This window comes from Carassius auratus, chromosome 36 (assembly GCF_003368295.1).
Source record: "Carassius auratus strain Wakin chromosome 36, ASM336829v1, whole genome shotgun sequence".
NCBI classification, from domain to species: domain Eukaryota; kingdom Metazoa; phylum Chordata; class Actinopteri; order Cypriniformes; family Cyprinidae; genus Carassius; species Carassius auratus.
Window position 1 is genome coordinate 17,736,567 of NC_039278.1, and position 16,887 is coordinate 17,753,453.

General features: G+C 37.3%; 1 protein-coding gene across 4 annotated transcripts; it reads left to right on the forward strand.

Annotated features, from left to right (window-relative positions):
• The first annotated feature begins 3,092 nt into the window (after positions 1 to 3,092).
• On the forward strand, positions 3,093 to 16,387 carry LOC113055479 (protein bicaudal D homolog 2-like). Of its 4 annotated transcripts, none has more exons than XM_026221828.1 (10): positions 3,093 to 3,603; positions 5,557 to 5,705; positions 10,091 to 10,303; positions 10,476 to 10,628; positions 10,864 to 11,304; positions 11,398 to 11,727; positions 11,833 to 12,507; positions 12,639 to 12,790; positions 12,931 to 13,196; positions 14,719 to 16,387. In XM_026221828.1, the coding sequence occupies exons 2-10, from the start codon at positions 5,703 to 5,705 to the stop codon at positions 14,889 to 14,891; spliced, it is 2,406 nt and encodes an 801-aa protein (XP_026077613.1). In that variant the 5' UTR covers positions 3,093 to 3,603; positions 5,557 to 5,702; the 3' UTR covers positions 14,892 to 16,387. The 4 variants fall into 4 exon arrangements, with proteins under 4 accessions (XP_026077613.1, XP_026077611.1, XP_026077612.1 ...); XM_026221830.1 differs by lacking the exon at positions 3,093 to 3,603 and adding an exon at positions 4,598 to 5,018; XM_026221826.1 differs by lacking the exon at positions 5,557 to 5,705.
• The last annotated feature ends 500 nt before the right edge of the window (positions 16,388 to 16,887 follow it).

Genomic DNA, 16,887 nt, shown 5'->3' on the forward strand with positions numbered 1-16,887 from the left:
GTTTATTTTTGAAAGTCACTTTCCATTATTGAAAACATATGCTTGCCACTATTGGGGCATGCTATCACATTGTATGTTGTGAAGAAAAACTTTTGTATATTTAAACAAACAAGAAGACTTGATTTGTTTATAAGATGAAATATAATACTAAACTATCATTTTTATTTTAAGCAAAAAAATATATAAAAAATGTCATAGAATGTATTATACACTGAAAAAAATAGAAACAATTTCACTCAGAATTTACTAGTAAATTTTAAGATCAATGACAAAGATAGGCATAGGATTAATTGTGAAATTTGTAAGTATTTTAAACCTGAGACATATTTTTAGGGAAATCTCTAAATACTTTTAGATTTCTTTGTTTTATTTACAATTTAAAAAAAAAAGTAGAATAACTATTAATCAAAACCAGAAAACAGCAAAATATAGATGGTAACAAATAATAAAACAATATTAAATCGCAGTTTTTGCAACAGATGTGAAATGTGCAAAAAAAGAGTGCATAAACCCAAATGGACACCTGCAAAAGACATTGAAAATGATCAAAATTGCAGTATAGAAATAAATAAATAAATAAATGCTATTTTTTTTCTTACCTTTAGTGCACATTCATTTCAGTTCAGTCATAGTAACGCCTTTCATTTCTAATCTTCCTGTTTAAAAACAGGAAGAACAAGTCCTTCCAGGATGCCACACATCATGAATCCCTGCAGTTTAATAAATAATCAAGAAAAAGTTCTCACCATAGAGCATTATATTTGCGTATTGCTCCTCTTATAGCAAACACAGCAAGGCCACAGCCAAAAGACAGAGTATAGACTGCAACAGAATAGAAGAACTTCGATTATTGCATCATATACAGTTCAACTACAGTTCAAGTTTGGGGTCAGTACGATTTTTTTAATGTTTTTGAAAGAAGTTCAACAGACCGCTCAACTACGATGCTGAACAGTATCGTATTTACTGAATATATGAAATATATTCCAGAACATATGAGGAGCACTACCTAGAATAGCTTCAGTTTGTGCTTTAAAAAGACGTGCAAAAAAGAAGCCTTGTGGTGTTTCTCTTAGGAAGTTGAGGTTAACATACTGTACCATGATAAGTCCTGAGATGGAGGAGAGTCACAAAGAAAGCCATACAATAACCCCAGATAACATCTGTCGAAAAAAAGAGATCTTTAATAGCAAGCCAGTTTTCATGTTAATCAAATGGTCTGGAAGAATGGGCAACCTCAATAAACTGATATACCTTTCCAGTGGTAAGGTCGACCCTTACATCTTTTAGTATGTGCTGGCAAACCTGTGAAAAACATTAAATGCTCAACAAATCCCATTCCAATGCATTTTCAAAATAGTTAAATGTCATGTTTGGCCTTTAATCTCTGTTGTGCATTTATATTTAATACATTTAACATGTTATACTGCAAATTTGTATCAAAAATCTTACCAAAGGATGCACCCACACATTCAAAAACTACTGTGAAGAACACGCCAAGAACTGACGGCACCACAACGGCTGGAAAACATGAAGGTTGATAACTAAATAACTCAATGATTGATTGGTCATGTGTATAGAGGCACTTTTTTGAATTTTTGAACCCTTTTAAAAGTTTTTTTTCATGTGTAAGACTTTATGGATAGAATAAAGATATTAATATAATAGTTTCAGTAAGCCTCAGCATTCATTAAAGTCTGAAGAACCAATGCAGTCCATAGTAGGCCTATACAAACATAGTATATATACTTACAGTAAAATGGCCTGTAGAGTGAAAGTCCACAGCCCAGGCCAAAGCAGATAGAGAAAAAATGGTAAAATTTATCTGTAGGCAAAGTATAGAAATAAATAAATATTGTACAACTTTCATTTTCGATTTAAAATCTGATCGGGCAAACTTACAATGATTGTAAACATCCAAAGCACCCTAAAGAAAGAATTGTACAGTAACTGAATATGCAGTATTGATATCTTTCAGTAGTATTACATCTTTGTTAGAGAGTATGTGAGAAAGCTAAATACGACTCTCACCATTGGGATGATAGTTCACCTTGGACACATTAAACGCTCAACCTGCTACTTCTTCTGTCGATTCAAGTGTGTCAGCTGTTAAGCATGTCAGGTGGTGATGAGTTGGCATAAATAAAGTATGTTTCACTTTCAGATTGATGGGCAAAACCAGTCGTGTGGTTTGAATGCCCTTTAATCAAATACTTTCTGTTCTGTGCATTTAGCAGAACCTGATTTTACCAAGTGAGACATGTTCCTGGGACAACATCGTTGTTGACCCTGGAACAACATTGTGATTAACCAATCAGATTTGAAGAACCAGTTTATAGATTTTGTGAAGTTTACGCTTAAAATCAGTGTTTGGTGCTTTTACATCAGTGTCATTCATCTATCATATCCTCTGATTTTAGGGATTACTCATGGTTAAGGTTAGGTTTAGGTGTAGGGATATGGTTAAGAATATATTTTTGGAGTAAAATGTTGTTCCAGGGTCAACAAAATATGTTGACCTAGGAACACATCGAACTTGGCAAAATCAGGACGTGCTTCTATTTACATGCAGTTTTGGTGCCAACATGAAAGATGTAGGAAAGTCAACTGAAAACACAACGACAGAAAATAAGGTTTCAGGTGTGGCTCAGGTTGTGAGGGTGGACTATAGAAATTATTATTAATATATTATTATAATGTTATTGCAATATTACACCAATTTTTTCCTCAAAATTACACCTACTTTTTCCCCACACTTTTTCATTACTTTTTTTTCACACAAAGTATAAATAGGTCTTTATACATTGACTATATTTCCACTACCTATATTTTTAAGAAAAGGAGTCCCTGATATAAAAAACTCAGAAACTGGAGAACCTTACATCTACTTCGCAGTTCGCACAGTCTGAAATATTACCATCAGCAGATGGAAGCATTGAGCAACATTTTGGGTCGAAATTGACATGTGAACCATCATCCTATGCTGCATTCGTGTACAAAACACAAAGCATTATGGGTCTTGTAGGCGAGCACCAGTCATAATAAAACGCATGCATGTGTGAATGGGACTACATTACCCATAAAACAGGAGCGAGGAAATCACTTCGTATTCTTGCTGGGGGATTTCACAAAACGAGTTCCCAGTCTCAGGAATGACATCCGAACAAGAGGAAATCATGGAGTTATACGTCAAATCATGGGGAATAAGTTTATAAGATAGAATCTGAACTTTTATATTAAGAATAGTGCATCCAATAAACTACATGAACTTTAGATTGATGAGCAACTTCATGGTTGAGAATGAGGAACTAACGGGCTCGGTCCGTTATCGCCTGTATTAGACTGTGCCTGGGTATGGCAAACATGTCCGGGGATGAGGACGGGTGTCCCGAGGCGCAGCTGGTCTCTGAGGCCGGGCCCAACTGGCTCCGCGCGGAGATCGAGCGCCTGACGCGGGAACTGAGCGAGACGAGCCGGGAGAAGATCCAGGCGGCGGAGTACGGGCTCGTAGTGCTGGAGGAGAACCAGCAGCTGAAACAACGCTTTGAAGATCTGGAGAACGAATATGAGACTGTCAGACAAGAACTGGATCAGCTCAGAGAGGTGAGACGAAAGGATACAATAATGTTACAATGTTGCTACTTTCGTTCTAAATGGAACGCTTTGATTTTAAGAGCGGCGGCGCACAAGAGGGAAAGAGCACCAGTTTCCACCCATTCTCACTCTTTTTGTGTGCTTTCATTGTTCTTCAGCAAGTAGTCTAAATCACGAAAAACGTGCCACAAATAATGGAAAATATTAAGAAACATAGATGAATCTGCTATTTTGCCATTCTTACAGGCAGCCTTGTCAGTGGATGATGAAGAAAAAAAAGGATCTAAATTAAGTGTAGTGTTAAATGATTCAAAACAAGTGTTAATTTAATAATTCATGGACCGTTTATATTATACAGTAATTAACATTTTGTTTGGAATTTCGTTTAACATTGAATACTATTTCGTTCACATTGACAGAATAAAATATGGTAGTTCAAAATTAAACTTTTTGAATTGATAAAGACTATATTATAGATTACACCAGCTTTCAAATTATAAAGATGAAATGCTAATCTTTAGCTCTAAAAATACAAAATAGCCATTCAGTTCAGGCCATTCAAGTGTAGTGTGGCTGTGGATTGTGTTCTAGTTATTGTGCATGTAGGTTTTATGCTTTCAAATAAACTAGGTGGAATATTTGCACTTTTTATAGTTCATTTGTCACAATTCATTATTGTTGTTCTGGATACAATATTCATAATGCATGTTAGGTTTTTGTTTTCATCATCTACTCCCAACAGTTGAGTCGGAAAGCAAATAATATCAGTTTTTCATCTTTATTGGTGATGAAAAAATATCATCACCTCATATTGTACATTCAGCATACTAATATACAGACAAGTGTAGATAGATCAATCATGTGCTGTGGATCAAAGGCTGCAAATGAAACAAGAAGTGAGATGTTGATGTGAGGAAACAAGGGTTTTTTGAGTGACTGAGATGTTTCTTCCTGATATGACATCCAAAAATAAACCTCGACCGGGATGTAAATGGATTGTTTTAGGCCTAAATGGACTTTTGAATAGAGTTTTGAATGTGTTCTCAGCACCCTTGCACAGCTTCTTTCTTTTTCCCCCTGTAGCTTCCTGTCAACACAAACATGCAGCAAAGCTCCGACATTAATCCTGATTGTTCGAATTAAAGTTTATTTAGAGCTCGTCTCGGTTCTGTATACTTCCTTCCACTCTAATCTTTTTTCTACACAGCTTGAAATAGAGCGTGCAGTCTTCGTCATGTAGTAAGAAGATCTGGGAAGCAATCAGACTAAAAAAAGCGGCTAGACTAGACTGATCTCACACAAGGGTTGTCAGCTGGAAGCTATAAAACGATTTCTGTTTATTACATGCTCTTGTATCAATCCAAGCCACTTGACTTCTGTAGTAGGTCAATGCATGAAATCAGATTAGCAGGGAGATTGCACGAGTAAGTACTTTTTTATTAACTAAAGCTATTCAAACTCAATAACACAGAAAAGATAGACGATTTTCATTTCATAATACTGATGATTGATGATTTGATTTTCAAGATTTAGGATAACATTTACAATAATATATATTTGCACACAAAAGGTATTCTTGTAGCTTCTTTAAAGTCTTCTGCATGGAGACATTTTTGGCGTATTTTTTCATGCCATCTTTATTGATGAAAAGTGAATCTTTAAAAGTGATTTTTACTGCACAAGTTGTAGTTGTATTCTAAGTGTTTTAAAATGTGTTCATGACTATGAAATGATTATCAAGAAAACCATTAAGATGTTGTTTACAAGATAGCATCGCTAGCTAGCTAACGTTAGCCTAAACCGTTACGATTTTGTTTAGTTGTCAGTATTTAATGTCCAAATATGTGTCTAAGTCTTTTGGGATTACCAGGCTTGACATATAACATGATATGTTGTTAAATAACATGAAACTGCATGTACATCTATTATTATTTACGGTGTTGTAATTATTTTGTTTCTTAGTTTCTGACAAGAGCGAGGCAGGAGAGGTTTCTGTGAGGGTCTCAAGAGTCTCTTCTTATATATACCACAACAACACATGATGCTTCACCAGAAGTTTACGAGCTGGCTTATCTTTATGCGGAAATTCTAAAGCACACTCCGTGCATATGGTCAGTTAGGTCTTGTTAGTCACCATTTATTTGTTTGTTTACATTCATTTTTTATATTATTAATTTATTTAAATAATAATAAACGTATTTGTTTAATTCATATTTATTGTTGATATGTATATTATTTTAGATTTTAGGTTCATGTTTAAATAATCAGGTCCCATTGCCATTTACCATATATTTATTCCGTTAGCTCCTGTTACTAGTAGTCACCATTTATTTTATGTAGATTAATTTTTTTTTTAATTTTTTTTTATTTAGGGTAACATTTAAATGTAATTAAGTCCTGTGTTTTGTTACTATCTGTGATTTTTTTTTTTCTTTCTTTCTTTTTCTTTTTTTTTTTTTACTTCACTAATTTATTTTAAAAGGTCCTGCAGTGTGGCAATACATTTTTTTTTTGTTTTTTTTTTTTTTTTGTTTAAAGGTTCCATGTATCTCAAGTAATCTAAACTCTCTTATTTTTTTTGTGTTAAAGTGTTTTTAAATGTTTTTGGGGGTAGTGATCGAGGCTCAGACACGCTGGATCAGACGGAGGGTGAGGTGAAAAGAGGAGACTAGTTAATCCCATCCAAGTACATCAGATCTGTTCTCTCACCTGTTTGAACTCCAACACACACACACACACACACACACACACACACACACACACACACATTCTCATTGTCAAAACACTGTCTTGGCATAGTAAGGCACCTTCTCTGCAAGAGTAGCGTTCATTATGCCAAATGAGAATAAGGTGTGTTTCTAGGTTACGTTAATATGACCGCAGACAGAGATATAAATATGTTGGGCTATAAACAAAAATCAGTTTAAGAAATAGTGTTTACACTACATCTCCAATGTAGAGTTTTATATGCTTTACGCAAATTAGAAAAGATGTGCAACCGTAAAAGTAAATACCCCCAAATTTTGAACAAGAATGGCAAATACTGATTACATCTCCAATATATTGTACATCCCTTTTTCTTGGAGTAGATTGTAAGTAAATAGTGTAATTCTTCTATGTTGAATGTGGAGTGTGCTGAAGGAGCTCTAAGTCCATCACAGTCATATCTAAAATGTTTCAATTTTGTGTGCTAACCTGGATGAAATGCTTTGTCAGCTGTCCAGTCCATCTGAAAGGGTTTAAAGCTTGAAAGAAGGGTGAAATGTGGTCTTCCTTAACAAGAGGGATGAGAATAGAGCCTCCAGCAGTGTGGTGGGTCCACAGCTGTGCAGGGGTGGGCCTATCTACAGACTGGGCTGGTTTATAGGGTTTGTGACTATTTAAAGAAGCAGAAGTAAATATTTGAGGTTTCATAGACTAGTGATGGAAAAACAGCAGTTTTGGAATTGGAATGTTCTTTTTTTTTTTTTTATCAAGATTTTTTGCTTTATCTCACGGGTCTCACTCCTGGAGGGCTGGTGTCCTGCAGAGTTTAGCTTACTTGATGTAGAATTATACAATTTAAATGCATATTTCTAATAATCATGATAAGGTCTAGCGATGATGAATATATTTACTCTAACACATTGAGCTGTAGTGCTCATGAGGGGGACAGAGGTTTGAGTCCAGCTTGTAATACGTCCTAGTCGCTGTACTTGCCAAGTTATTACTTCTAGATGGATTGCAAATTCTACATTTCTGCTTTTTAAATCACATTGGGTAAAAATTGCAAAATTGCAAAAAAACACAAGCTGCATTGGTGTAAAAGTCACATGATGTTCAGAATAATTCACATGATGTTCACACAATTATGATGTTAAGAAATAATGTAAAATACCAGTAAATAAAACTTAAAGAAAACATTCTCATTCAGGACAAATCTTTGAAATATAAGCACATTTTGCACGACATAAATTCTGGAAATTATGGTATATATTTTTAATACACATCCCTAAACACATCCCTGGTTCCTTTCCTCTTCATAGAACTTCCCGTAACTTATGAGAAGTATATTTGGGAAAAAATGTGCAAACTTATAGGAAGTAGAAGATATTTTGAATCTGTCCAGTCACTAACTGCTTGCTCATTCTTAATGCATTTCCCATTTAAAAAAAAAAAAAAAGATCTGTAAACTGTTATTCGATTTAAACCAAGTAGATGCTAAACTCTTTTCCTGTGCTGAGTCAGATCAAAGTCAGCTTAAATCAGTTAACATGCAAACCAAGCTTCTGTCAGACTACTCTGTGGGCAAAAGGCATCTTTGAGTCTTCTCTCACATAGAGCAATGCTTTCTGGATTCTGAATCAGCTTTTGTTGGCAAGCATTTTTGTTACTGTTGAAGATCAGTCATGACGTCAGTTTGTAGGCCGATCCAGAAGAATAATTCACCACGGATTCCCTCTGGAATTTCAAATGGGTTAGCAGAGTAGCAGTTTTCTGAGTAAAATAAGGTCTGTGTTGACATCACTTGAAGTATACTTTTTATTTTTTTATTGTACAATATAAATAGCACGCATCAAATATCATGCCTTGCGTTTCAAAAACAAATTACAAAGGCCTCCAACAGTCGACTGATTACTCGCATGATTAGTCTAATACATTTTTTTTTTACTTTAATCTCTTTATGTACAGATCTTATATGATTCATAAACTGAAAACTGCTCTTCTAGAACCCATTAGACCCTGAAAACAGCCCAGAAAACTAGGCTTGCAGATTTGCTCGCTGTTAAAGTCTGCACAGGTGAGAAGTCTTACGTCTAACATCACAGTTAATATTTCTCCTGAGGTCTTAATGGCAGTCTTATACAGCAGTGGCATGGATATATTTAACAAGGCCTTTTCGCAGTAATAGTTATACAGAGTAAGCTGTGAATGCAACTCTGGTTGAGTTTAATCAGAGCAGTACTGAGAATTGTAAGTTGATTATGAGATATACATAGAATCAGTTTATGTTACTCAGAAATTCTGTCTTTTTATTAAAGACCTGATCACAAAAATAGGTCTTTGTTAATCTGTAGTTTTGGGAATAGAGAGAAACGCACAGTGTTGGAGGTAGGTGTGTTATTGCCATGGCCTTTATCCAGGGAGTTTCTGTTTGGGAATCAGAATAAAGTTCTAAAGTAATGTCTTGGCAATCCAGATTGACAGGTGGATAGCTGCCAGTTCTTAGCAGCAGCTGCTGTGGCAGGAGGACGACTTAGTGCTGACACCATTTCCATGTCTCTTTCTGTCTCACACGCGTTCTGATATTATTATGGGCCAGGGTTGCCAATGGACATTTAATCAATTTACAAGCACTTTAATTTCCCAGGGGCTGATTTGAATGCAAACTGGTTTTAGCTTTTTTTCTATGTCTTAATTCATTTTACTTATTTATAGAACAATTTTTTTTTTTCAAATTGTGAAAGTGTGTATTTATGATGCATAAATTATAATGAAATTATAAAATATGAAAATTAGTTAACCATTTTATTCCATGTTGAAAACCATTTCATCATTGAATTGTAATAAACATAATACATAATTTGACACACGCTGGAAATGATACAGGGTTGGCAAAGTTCATGACTTTGCAACTGACAAACCTCTTCTGAAAAGCATTGTATGCGTGTTGACCGATTCACATTGTTAATGGATAAATGAAATAAAACCTTGAGAGCATGAAGTGTGTTTAAGAGAGTTTATTTTTTGAAAGTTCCTAGGGACAAACATGCCCATATTTGAAGAAACACACTGATGTATGTGTCAGATTGTTAGGCCCTTGAATCAATGTGCTTTTTCCATCATACATCAGTGATACCTGCATGCTTTTCTGTTAGCCATTCAGTCAAGCCACCAGCACTAATGGAGCTGTTAACATTTACGGCTTGTGCTGCCATGGTTGCATGTGTGGCAACTTAGTCATGCAGTAGCATGCTAATGACATCATTCAGACTGGGACACAAATTTTGAGAGGGAAAGAAAGAGATGGAGCTTAGAGTTAGATAAAAAGAGCATCGAATTCAGCTAGTTTTGTCTCTAGTCGGTTACATCATCAGTTTGCAGGGGATGCATCTTTGTGTCTTACAAAATGACCCACGTACCTCAAACTAAACTGTCTGTGTGAATCCTGAGATCCTGAGGCCTAGACACAATCTAAAGACTTAAGGATATTTTGTGCTAATGTTGGGGCAGATCTGAAGAAAAATGCTAAAATGTTAGATGTGTGTTAAAGAATATCAGCTGACAAAGTCCTCGGGTCTTGATTAGATTTAGCCAATTAAATTTTGCCCCAAATATCATAGCATTTCTTTAGAACAATTAAGATTAATATGCACCAACACTGTTCATTTCAAGCCTACCCTCATCCAGCCTCCACCCTACAGAACAAGTAATATGTTTATAGCCATACCACTTCAACGTGATAGACTTCAAGCATAATTCTAACCCGGATCTCTCTCCAATCATGTTCATACAGGCATATGGTCAGGTTCACTCCACCCATAGAAAGGTGGCTGCAGATGGGGAAAGCAGGGAGGAGTCCCTCATCCTGGAGTCGGCATCTAAAGAGGCGTACTATGAGCAGAGAGTGCAAGAACTGCAGGCTGAGCTACGACAAACCAAAAATACTCTCACCAGCACCCAGGCGGAGAATGAACGTCTGGCCACTCTCGCACTCGAGCTGAGAGAGGTTTGTGCTGTAGAGGGTTTTATTAAGAGTATTGAATTTACTAAACCTATTCATAAAAGTTGTCCGCATAAAAATGTACTTGACCGCAAACAAACCCAGTGAGTTATGCTCTATATGTGAATCTATATTCTTTATAAGTCATTTGTCAACTAAAGATTGTTGTGTCCTTAAGAATAATGAAATTGTGGAGCTGCAGCGCAGTCGTCTGCGTGACGACATTCGAGAGTACAAGATCCGAGAGTCTCGTCTGCTGCAAGACTACACTGAACTAGAGGAGGAGAACATCAGCCTTCAGAAACAAGTCTCCACCCTTAAACAGGGTCAGGTTAGTAGCACTGACCATTGATCACATCTGAAATGTGGGTGTGGAAGTGTAAGCTCATGAATGGTAATCAAAAGGTTGCTGGTTCTAGTCCCACAAGGAGCAGACCATGCACCATCACCTTGGAGGCACTTTCGATGAAAGTGTCTTCTTAATGATGACTACTGCTTTCACATAAGTTTCATACTATTGCCATAACCATTGTCTTTGGTTTGTTTCTCCAAAAACTCTTCCAAAGGTGGAGTTCGAGGGATTTAAACATGAGAATCGACGCTTGCAAGAGGAAGTGCAGTACCTGAACAGCCAGCTAGAGGATGCTGTTCGGTTACGAGAAATAGCTGAGCGTCAGCTAACTGAGGCTCTGGAAACCGTAAAGACAGAGCGGGAGCAGAAAGCAGCTCTCCGAAAAGAATTGACACATCACATGACACTGGGAGACTCGCTTCTTGCCAGCTCATTGGATGGGCTCAAACTGAGTGCGGATGAACCAAATAACGACGATGCCATTCTTATGTTTGAGAACGGATTTGCTAAAGTCAGCGATGCTAACGATGAAGATAACAGACTGTCTACACCCAAAAGAGATGGAACCTTCCGTCCGGCTCCAAGTCTGGTGGATGACTTGTTGACAGAGCTGAACATCTCGGAAATCCAGAAACTCAAGCAACAGCTCTTACAGGTATGGCTATCTTTATGTGTACCGTTACAAACATGGTAATTTGTTCCAGACCACTTGAAATGTAGCGTTTTCCCTCTCCATTTCACCTTGCAGGTGGAGCGAGAGAAGGTAGCTCTTCTCACCACTTTACAGGACTCTCAGAAGCAGCTAGAGCATGCTCGAGGAGCATTAGCCGAAAAGCAGGAAGCTTTGATGAGACTTAGCGATGATTTGGGCGTTATGAGGAGACTGCAGGCAGGCAAAGAGCGGCAGTCGGCCCTGGACAGTGAGCGAGAGAGAGACAGTCGAGAGGACAATGATGTGGACTATTATGAGCTGGATATTAATGGGCCAGAGATTCTTCGCTGCAAGTATGAGGTAGCCATAGCAGAGGCAGGTGAACTGAGAGAGGAGCTTAAGACACTAAAATCAGAGCATGATGAGGTGAGTGGGACTGAGAAAAGTCGAGTTTTGTTCAGTATTGTTCATGTTTTATTAATGGGTTAATGGCACATTTCATGGCAACTTGATTATGCATGATTCTTCTAGCTGAAGGCCGAACATGAAGAAGTACGGGCAAGACTGGAGGGACAGGTGCGTGACCTCAGTGTTCAAGTGTCTCAGCTGGAGAGCAGCAGTCGAACAAACAGAGATCAAGTCACTCGGTTGGAAAAGGAGCTAAAGGAAGTGAGTGCAGTTGCAGGCGAGACAGAAGGCAGTCTCAGCGTTGCCCAGGATGAGCTTGTTGCCTTTAGTGAAGAGCTTGCAAACCTCTACCACCATGTTTGCATGTGCAACAATGAAACCCCGAACCGTGTCATGCTTGATTTTTACAAAGAGGGTAAAGGAAACAAATCCAATGGTAAAGATCGTCAGTCTACGTTGACCCAAACCAGCGGCAGCACAGCCGAGGCACCCAGGTCAGCCTCCACCGCTGCTGACAGCTCAACTTCTGGGACACCGGTCAGAGAAGATCCACGTCCTGAACCAATGGACATCTACAACCTAGTAGCAATAATTCGGGATCAGATACGCCACTTGCAGAAGGCGGTGGATCGTACCACAGAACTATCCAGGCAAAGAGTTGCTTCTCTAGAGTTGGCTGCAGTGGCGGATAAAGACCAAGCTGCTTGCATGGAGGAGATTTTGAAGCTCAAGTCCCTGCTGAGCACTAAGCGGGAACAGATTGCCACACTCAGGACTGTGCTCAAGGCCAACAAACAGGTGAGCTTTGCATGGGTGGATATGACGCCAGAATATTGAAAAGCTGCATGGCCTGGGGTTGTAGTATTGTAGTAGATTGTAGTATTTCAAGAGCGTTTTCTGAACTGTGGTGTGGTTCTGTGCCCTTTTAGACAGCTGAGGTTGCCCTGGCAAACTTAAAGAGCAAATATGAGAATGAAAAGGCCATGGTCACCGAAACAATGATGAAGTTGAGGAACGAGCTGAAGGCTCTCAAAGAAGATGCCGTCACTTTCTCCTCTCTCAGGGCAATGTTTGCCACCAGGTACTGCAGGAAGACAACTGAAAATATCTTCTCTTTCAGCTTTCTTCATCTGTAAGAAATTAATCTACTGCCCAGAGAACAGTATGGTTATGGTACTAAATCTCTCTTGCACTATCCCTCTTTCCCGTTTTCTTCTTTAGGTGTGATGAGTATGTAACTCAATTGGACGACATGCAGAGGCAGCTGGCTGCAGCAGAAGATGAGAAGAAGACTCTGAACTCCCTCCTGCGTATGGCCATCCAGCAGAAACTGGCCCTCACTCAGCGACTGGAGGATCTGGAGTTTGACCATGAGCAATCCCGAAGAGGATCCGGTGCTGGGCCTGGCGGCCGGGGGAAGGCTTCATCTGGCCGTGGCAGAGGACCCTTGTCGTTTTCCAGCCCCCGTGTAAGTCCTAGACTACCCTGTAAGAACCGACCACAACCACACGGCCTTATTGGAAGTCCTGCGGTTTTCTGCAGTGAGAAATATAAAATTCTGTGTGATACTGGATCCGATTAACACCTGTGTGTAATTCACTCATCTCCATCCTCATGCTAACTAACAATCCTTTTACTGTATGTGTGCTTGGGACAATGCTAGCATGTCACTGTTTGTGGCTTCACTAATACTTGTTTAAAGTTCGGGGCCTAGTTCTTTTCCTGTAGATCTACCTGGAGAGATTGGATGGGTTGGTAATGCTATCTACTAGGATTATCACAATCATTATTTTTTTATTTATTTATTTTTTTAATAGGCAGAATCCAGTATTTTGGTACGGAAGTGAATCGCTTTAGTTTCGACATTCGGCACTCTTGACATTTTTACTACCTCCTGTGTTTTTTTTTTTTTTTTAAAGAAAGCAGTTAAGCGACCCGAGTTCGAGTCCCAGCTCGCATGCCTTTCCCGATCCCATCTCTCTCCCACTTCGCTTCCTGTCTAAATACTGTCCGGTTACGAAGGCAAACATACCAAAAAATTTAATAATAATGGAAAGAAGGCTGAAGTGCATACAGTTTTCCAGTATGCATTAATTAACTGCATGACCTACCAAGATTGTCAAAATGTACAAATGTCATGCATTGTTACCATTATAATTTTTTTTGTACAAACAGACATATTAGATTTTTCTAGTGAGTTTAGTTGCAACCCATAGATATCTATAAACAAGGATTGAAGAAACAATTAAGGAAGATTACTAAACATGTTAAAATACAGCTACGTCTGTCTAAAGTTGTCTTTTCTCGCTGAACATCTGAGGCAAGTATTTCTACTTCAACCCAACCAGCACTGAATGTCACTGAGTTAAACCCAGTCTTACAAAGCTAGTCTGTTAATCTCCGTGTCAGTGTGAATAAATCTGTGTAATCCCAACAGAGATTCACCTTTCTGAGTCTGCTGGGATCTTTGCAATCCAGGTTGAAGGACATAATTGATGATAAAGATTTTTTAGCTAAAAACGAGAGGTGTCTTTTGTAAAAGATAATGTCTTGATTTATAGTTTTCATGCACTGAAAGAATGTAAATTCAGAAATTTTAGACTAAGTTTCTTGAAGTTGCTTTGAACTTTTATCATGTCATTCCATGTCTTTGTTGATTTTGTTTGTACTCTTTCAGCCAGCATAACACATTGTCCATGTTTTCTTTACAATGGTGACTCTGAACCACTTTATTGTGCATGATCTGTTGCTCTCAGTTTGAACGTTTGTATTAGTTGGCATGTTGACTGTTGCATGTGAGTCTTCTGCGTCCTTCTGTCCATAGCATCTGGAAAAATGATTCTTCCATGTTCTGCTGTGTACTAATGGATCTAACCTGTCTCATTGTTGATGATAACATTCACTTGTCTATGTCCAGTGTTATCAACTTGAATTATTACCTATATCAATTATTTACAGTACATTTGGGTCAGCTGTGATGTAATAATTCTGATGGTCATTTTCTTGCAGTAATTTTATTAGCTCTGAAGATTATCTACGAACGGTTATTTCCCTCTTCCTTCGTTCTACACCATTCGTCCAGAATACACATGCCCGGTCCAATTTCGGAAACGAGAAATTTGTCCCTGGATGTGGCTGCAAGAAAACACAGGCTCACATGTAAAGCCAAGCGATCTATGTAATCATTATTTTGAATGTTACTGTGGTATTATTTTGTAATTATTTTTGGTTTATTTTTTCTGCTTCGTTTTTGTTTAAAGTGCACTTTGGGTGCATTAGTTAATATTATGTAAGAGATGCACATTTCATTATAATTGGCACTTTTTTTTTCTTGATAATTTTACGTATTTAACTGAAAAAAATATATAATAATATAAGAACTGTGGTTTGTTTATAGTATTTTATGCTTAACTGTCAGGTTCTAAGCATATTCCAGGGAGAACAATTATGTTAACTAGGCCTATATTGTTTCTTGTTTTGTTCAATAGTCAAACATTCTAAAATAACATTATCTTGATAGTCATGTAGTCTAACTCCACTTATGGAACAATTAACTTTTGACATGCTCCTGAGAAGTTTGGATTTACAATTGTAATAGTAGGTCAAGGATATGTTAAAATTCAAACATAAAAAAATCAGTTCCAAATTGGAATACTTTCTACTTTTTGCCAAATACTGAATTAAGATCAGCATTTTGTATTTTACAATGCAATACATGTTTGTTTTTAAACATTGAATATGTATTTTGTATAACCCTCTCATAAGACCTCCTGTGCCTTTTATGCAACTATTGGTTGTTTGTTTTCATGTACAATTATAAGAGCCATAATCTTCAGTAATTTTGTCAGTCACACTACAGATCTCACTCACTTGACCCAGTGTGTGTGTGTGTGTGTGTGTGTGTGTGTGTGTGTAACTAATTTGGACAATAATTAAACACTCTTTCTGAATGCCAGCTCAGATTTCTTGTTTAGGAGATTTTAAGTGTCAGTAAGAATTAGGTGTGTTCAAATCATACATTCCTTTAAGGAAGCAATGATTTTTGATGGCGGTCATGATGGCTGTCTGTTGACATTGTTAGTCATTATTTTCCTCTGTGTACCTTTGCTAATTATTTTATTTGTTTGTATTTCAGCAAGCAGAAAACGTTGCCTCAGAACATTAGTGCCATTTCAAATTTAAGATATTGTTAAGTTTTTAAATCACCTTTTCCATTTTTTCTTCTTTTGACTACAAATGAAGTGCAATTTTGTGCTGTTTTTGAAGTGTATGCAATAGTTTTCTATTTGCTGAAACCGCTTCATCAGCCATGTCATAGCTTTATGACATTTTGAGTTATTTTTTTACACATTTGTATGGAGTGACCTCACTTATTTGTTCATATTTATTCATATTCAGTTCAGTATTAATGACTAGGTTTGTATGCATCATTACTGGCATAATGCGTTGCCTCTTTGCATTTCTACTTGAAATCGTACAGGTACAACGTACGCTATAGTGCCTCGTCAGGTGTGTGTTTTTTTTTTAACCGTGCTGATGTTCAGTATTGTGCTTCCTTGATTGTGTTGTTTTTTTTTTCTTTTTCTTTTTCATTTGTTTCTCTGTAGTTTATCATGAGGAACACATTATAGGCCCATGTCTGTCTTAACATTTCTCAATAAACTAATATACAATACTACATTTTGCTTCAAGTTTTATATTGACAACTCATTCATGTCTTGTCCTTAAATTTGGTCAAACACATCTCTAAATGTGAGAAAGAGTGGGGAAAGGATTTGCCTGGACAGAGGAGCAGGTTGCGCCATTCTATATACTTAAAATGATCAATTACTGTTTTTTTGAACTATTGTATAAAAGCAATATTACAAAAGTGTTCTGTAATACTAATGATAACATCAGAGTTGTGCTGATATTAAGAACAAAATATTTCCACAAAGAAACGGAACTGTTTACGTCAACTTGTGTGTAGCCTAAACTTTAATATTATTTATACATTAACGTTATTATAAATTATATTCATTATTATCGTTTTAGATAAAGTATAGCGCCCACTGCATATCGTGTCTTCAATGCTACCGAAAGGAATCGAATCTAGATTTTACACTAAATATAAACTGTATTTGCCCAGAACCTGTCTACGGAGAGCCTTCCCACTCCCGAATTTTGGTTGCAGTAGCA

Coding starts and splice junctions, on each gene's coding strand:
- LOC113055479 (XM_026221826.1), top strand. CDS start 3,355: ATGGCAAACATGTCCGGGGATGAGGACGGGTGTCCCGAGGCGCAGCTG. Junction 10,304..10,475: donor TCGCACTCGAGCTGAGAGAG/GTTTGTGCTGTA, acceptor TGTGTCCTTAAG/AATAATGAAATTGTGGAGCT. Junction 13,197..14,718: donor TGTAAGTCCTAGACTACCCT/GTAAGAACCGAC, acceptor ATTTTCTTGCAG/TAATTTTATTAGCTCTGAAG.